At 45.4% G+C, this 3499-nt stretch overlaps 1 protein-coding gene across 1 annotated transcript in view; it reads left to right on the plus strand.

The window, feature by feature from the left end:
- The first annotated feature begins 627 nt into the window (after nt 1-627).
- LOC143279744 (uncharacterized) overlaps nt 628-3499 on the plus strand; it is a 20601-nt gene continuing 17729 nt past the window's right edge. The window contains exon 1 of the mRNA XM_076583872.1: nt 628-904. Within this exon, the coding sequence (XP_076439987.1) occupies nt 846-904 (59 nt within the window). The 5' untranslated portion in view covers nt 628-845. The remainder of the gene's footprint in view (nt 905-3499) is intronic.

Consider the following 3499-nt stretch of genomic DNA (forward strand, 5'->3'; position numbering starts at 1 on the left):
TTCAGTACATGTGTATCATACGAACACCCAGGCACACGAAAGCACGGACACCAACCAACCCCCCCCCCCCCCCCCCCCCCCCCCCCCCCCCCCCCCCCCCCAACACACACACACACACACACACACACACACACTCACATACGGCAAACAGCCTCTCCACAACAAAACATGCACCCAAAACCAGATCACATCAAGATTTTTAAAAACAAAAAAACGAACATACAATTACTGCTGTTGGAAAAGATGTGTTTTCAGAGCAGACTTAAATAGTCATCAAGGAGCCGTTCACGTTTAGTTGTTGTCTTTTAAAAAGAACCTTGTCAACATTTTTCATACTTATTTTTTCATCCTTTTTTTCTTTCTTTCTTTCTTTCTTTCTTTCTTTCTTTTTTCATTCTTCGTTTTCATACTGAATCGTCTGTCCTCCGTCACCTTCTTCAATCAAAACATGAAAAATAATAACAGAATTCTAAACTCCCCATTTATAGGTCTGTATATTAGATTAAAGCCGCTTCGAAACCACAAACTGAACGCCGGCTACACAAACCCTGTCACCCCTACTCTCAGAACACAATTTGGACTTGCCCAAAAAAGCACATACACACACTTCGGGTTGAGAGAGAGAGAGAGAGAGAAACACTCACACACATGCGATTTTTCAGCGTTGTTTCACTAGCGTGAGTCTGGAAATAGTTGTGGCGGTCTCAGCTCACACATGAGTATATATGTTGGAGGTTATGATTAATGATTAGCTAAATCATCGTCGTCGTGAGTGTTGCATGGATTATCATTGTTGGTCTGTAACACAGTTAGCTTAACTGACTGACTTGGGGTGCGTGGCAGGCATGGCTTTGGATTACAGAAAGAACACTTACAGACCGAATCGTCCCGACACCCGTATGAGGTAAACCTCTCTCTCTGTCTGTCTGTCTGTAAACTTCTCTCTCTCTCTCTCTGTATGTCTGTCTGTCTCTGTCTCTCTCTCTCTCTGTCTGTCTGCCACGGTCTGTCTATCTCTGTCTCTCCCACTGTCTCTCTCTCTCTGTCTCTCTCTCTCTGTCTCTCTCTCCGTGTCTCTCTCTCTCTTTGTCTGTCTGTCTGTCTGTGTCTCTCTCTGTCTCTCTGTCTGTCTGCCACGGTCTGTCTGTCTGTCTGTCTATCTCTGTCTCTCCCATTGTGTGTGTGTGTGTGTGTCTGTCTGTCTGTCTGTCTCTGTCTCTGTGCCTTTCTGTCTCTGTCTCTGTCTGTCTCTGTCTGTCTGTCTGCCTGTCTCTCTGTCTGTCTGTCTGTCTGTCTATGTCTGTGTGTGTGTGTGTGTGTGTGTGTGTGTGTGTGTGTGTGTGTGTGTGTGTGTGTGTGTGTGAAAATAGGGGGTGCAGAGGATGGGAGGAGGGGGAAGAAGAGGAATAGCAAGAAGGTATGTGCCTCTAAGTTGATGTTTGTGTAGACGTCAGTGCATTTGTGCGTGCGCGCGCGCCGGCGTGTGTTGGTGTGTATGTATATAATTATGTATGCATGTGTGTGTGTGTGTGTGCGCGCGTATATATATATATATATATATATATATATATATATATATATATATATATATGTATGTGTGTGTGTGTGTGTGTGTGTGTGTGTGTGTGTGTGTGTGTGTGTGTGGCGCGCTCTTGCGCGTATGTCAGTGTACAGGTGTAGAGTGCGAACACAACCAACAGTGCAGAACACAGAACACAGAACACGGGAAAAAAAAAAAAAAAAAAAAAGTTTGAACTGAATGGACACGTGCAGTTAAAATCAGCTTTGTAGAACTACAAGTTCTGTGCTGTCCTTTCTTATCGGATCTTTTCTTGCTCTGTCGGTGGTGCACTGTGAACTGTACTATCTTATAGTGTGTGGAATTGTGTTGTACTGTACTGCAAAGTGTTGTATCACAGTATTTTTTTTTCTGCGCTGTATTGCGCTGTCCTACACTGTGCTGTGTTGTACTCTGCTGCTTAAAGGGAAAAAAACCACAACACAAACCTGGATTAACTGGATTATTCCGTAAAGTATTTAACTGTCGTGTACTTTTTACTGCACTGCCTTGCAATGCACAGTAGTGTACTGTAGTGTACTGTACTGTATTCCGTAAAGTGTTTAACTGTCGTGTACTGTACTGTACTGCACCGTACTGTACTGTACTGTACTGTACTGTGTTCCGTAAGCGTTTAACTGCCGTGTACTTTTTTTTTTTACTGTACTGCCTTGCAATGTACTGTACTGTACTGTACTGTACTGTTCTGCACTGTCCTGTCCTGTCCTGTCCTGTCCTGTACCGTGTCCACTACACTACATGTGCGGCATTTCACTGTACTTTGCAGTGCTGTACTTCACTATACTGTACTGTTCTGTACTGCGCTGCACTGTGCTGTGCTGTAATGCCCAGTACTGCACTGTACTGTACTACACTGTTCCGTAATGTTCTTTCCAATGCTATACTGACTGAACTAAACTATACTGTAATATACCGTGTCAGCTGTACCGTATTTGTTCTGCGCGGCATCGCACGGCACTGCATTGTACTGTGGGCCTACTGTACCGCACTATCCTGTTCAGTAATGTACTTTACCGTATCCACTGTGCCGCGTTGTCAGGTGCTGCATTTTCGCTGCTCAGTCCTGAACTCTACTGCACTGTCATACAGTGTATTGTAATACTGTGCTACAGAAGTGTACAGTACTGTCCTGTAGTGTACTGTGCTGTGATACGGTGTACTACGTTGCCCTGCTGTGTGTTCTACTGTCCCATACTGTACTGTCCAACAGTGTACTGTGCTCTCCTATTGTGTGTTGTGCTGTCCTATAGTGTACTGTGCTGTCGATAGTGTGCTGCGCTATAGTGTGTCAATTGTGCTGTTCTTTTGTGTACTGTGCTGTCGTACACTGTGCTCTCATACAGTGTCCTGATTTGCCCTGCAGTGTACAGTGTTGTCCTATTGCGTACTGTACTGTGCTGTCCTATGGTGTAACGTAATGTGCTGTCCAATAGCGTACTGTACTGTGCTGTCCTATGGTGTACTGTGCTGTCCTATGGTGTACTGTGCTGTCCTATGGTGTAGCGTAATGTGCTGTCCAATAGCGTACTGTACTGTGCTGTCCTATGGTGTGGCGTAATGTACTGTCCTATGGTGTACTGTGCTGTCCTATGGTGTAGCGTAATGCGCTGTCCTATGGTGTGGCGTAATGTGCTGTCCTATGGTGTAGCGTAATGTGCTATCCTATGGTGTACCGTGCTGTCCTATGGTGTAGCGTAATGTGCTGTCCTATGGTGTACTGTGCTGTCCCATGGTGTACTGTGCTGTCCTATGGTGTAGCGTAATGCGCTGTCCTAATGGTGTATTGTGCTGTCCTATGGTGTACTGTGCTGTCTTAATGGTGTACTGTGCTGTCCTATGGTGTAGCGTAATGCGCTGTCCTGTGGTGTACTGTGCTGTCCTATGGTGTAGCGTAATGCGCTGTCCTATGGTGTACCGTGC

Source organism: Babylonia areolata, chromosome 3, assembly GCF_041734735.1.
Source record: "Babylonia areolata isolate BAREFJ2019XMU chromosome 3, ASM4173473v1, whole genome shotgun sequence".
Lineage (NCBI taxonomy): Eukaryota > Metazoa > Mollusca > Gastropoda > Neogastropoda > Buccinidae > Babylonia > Babylonia areolata.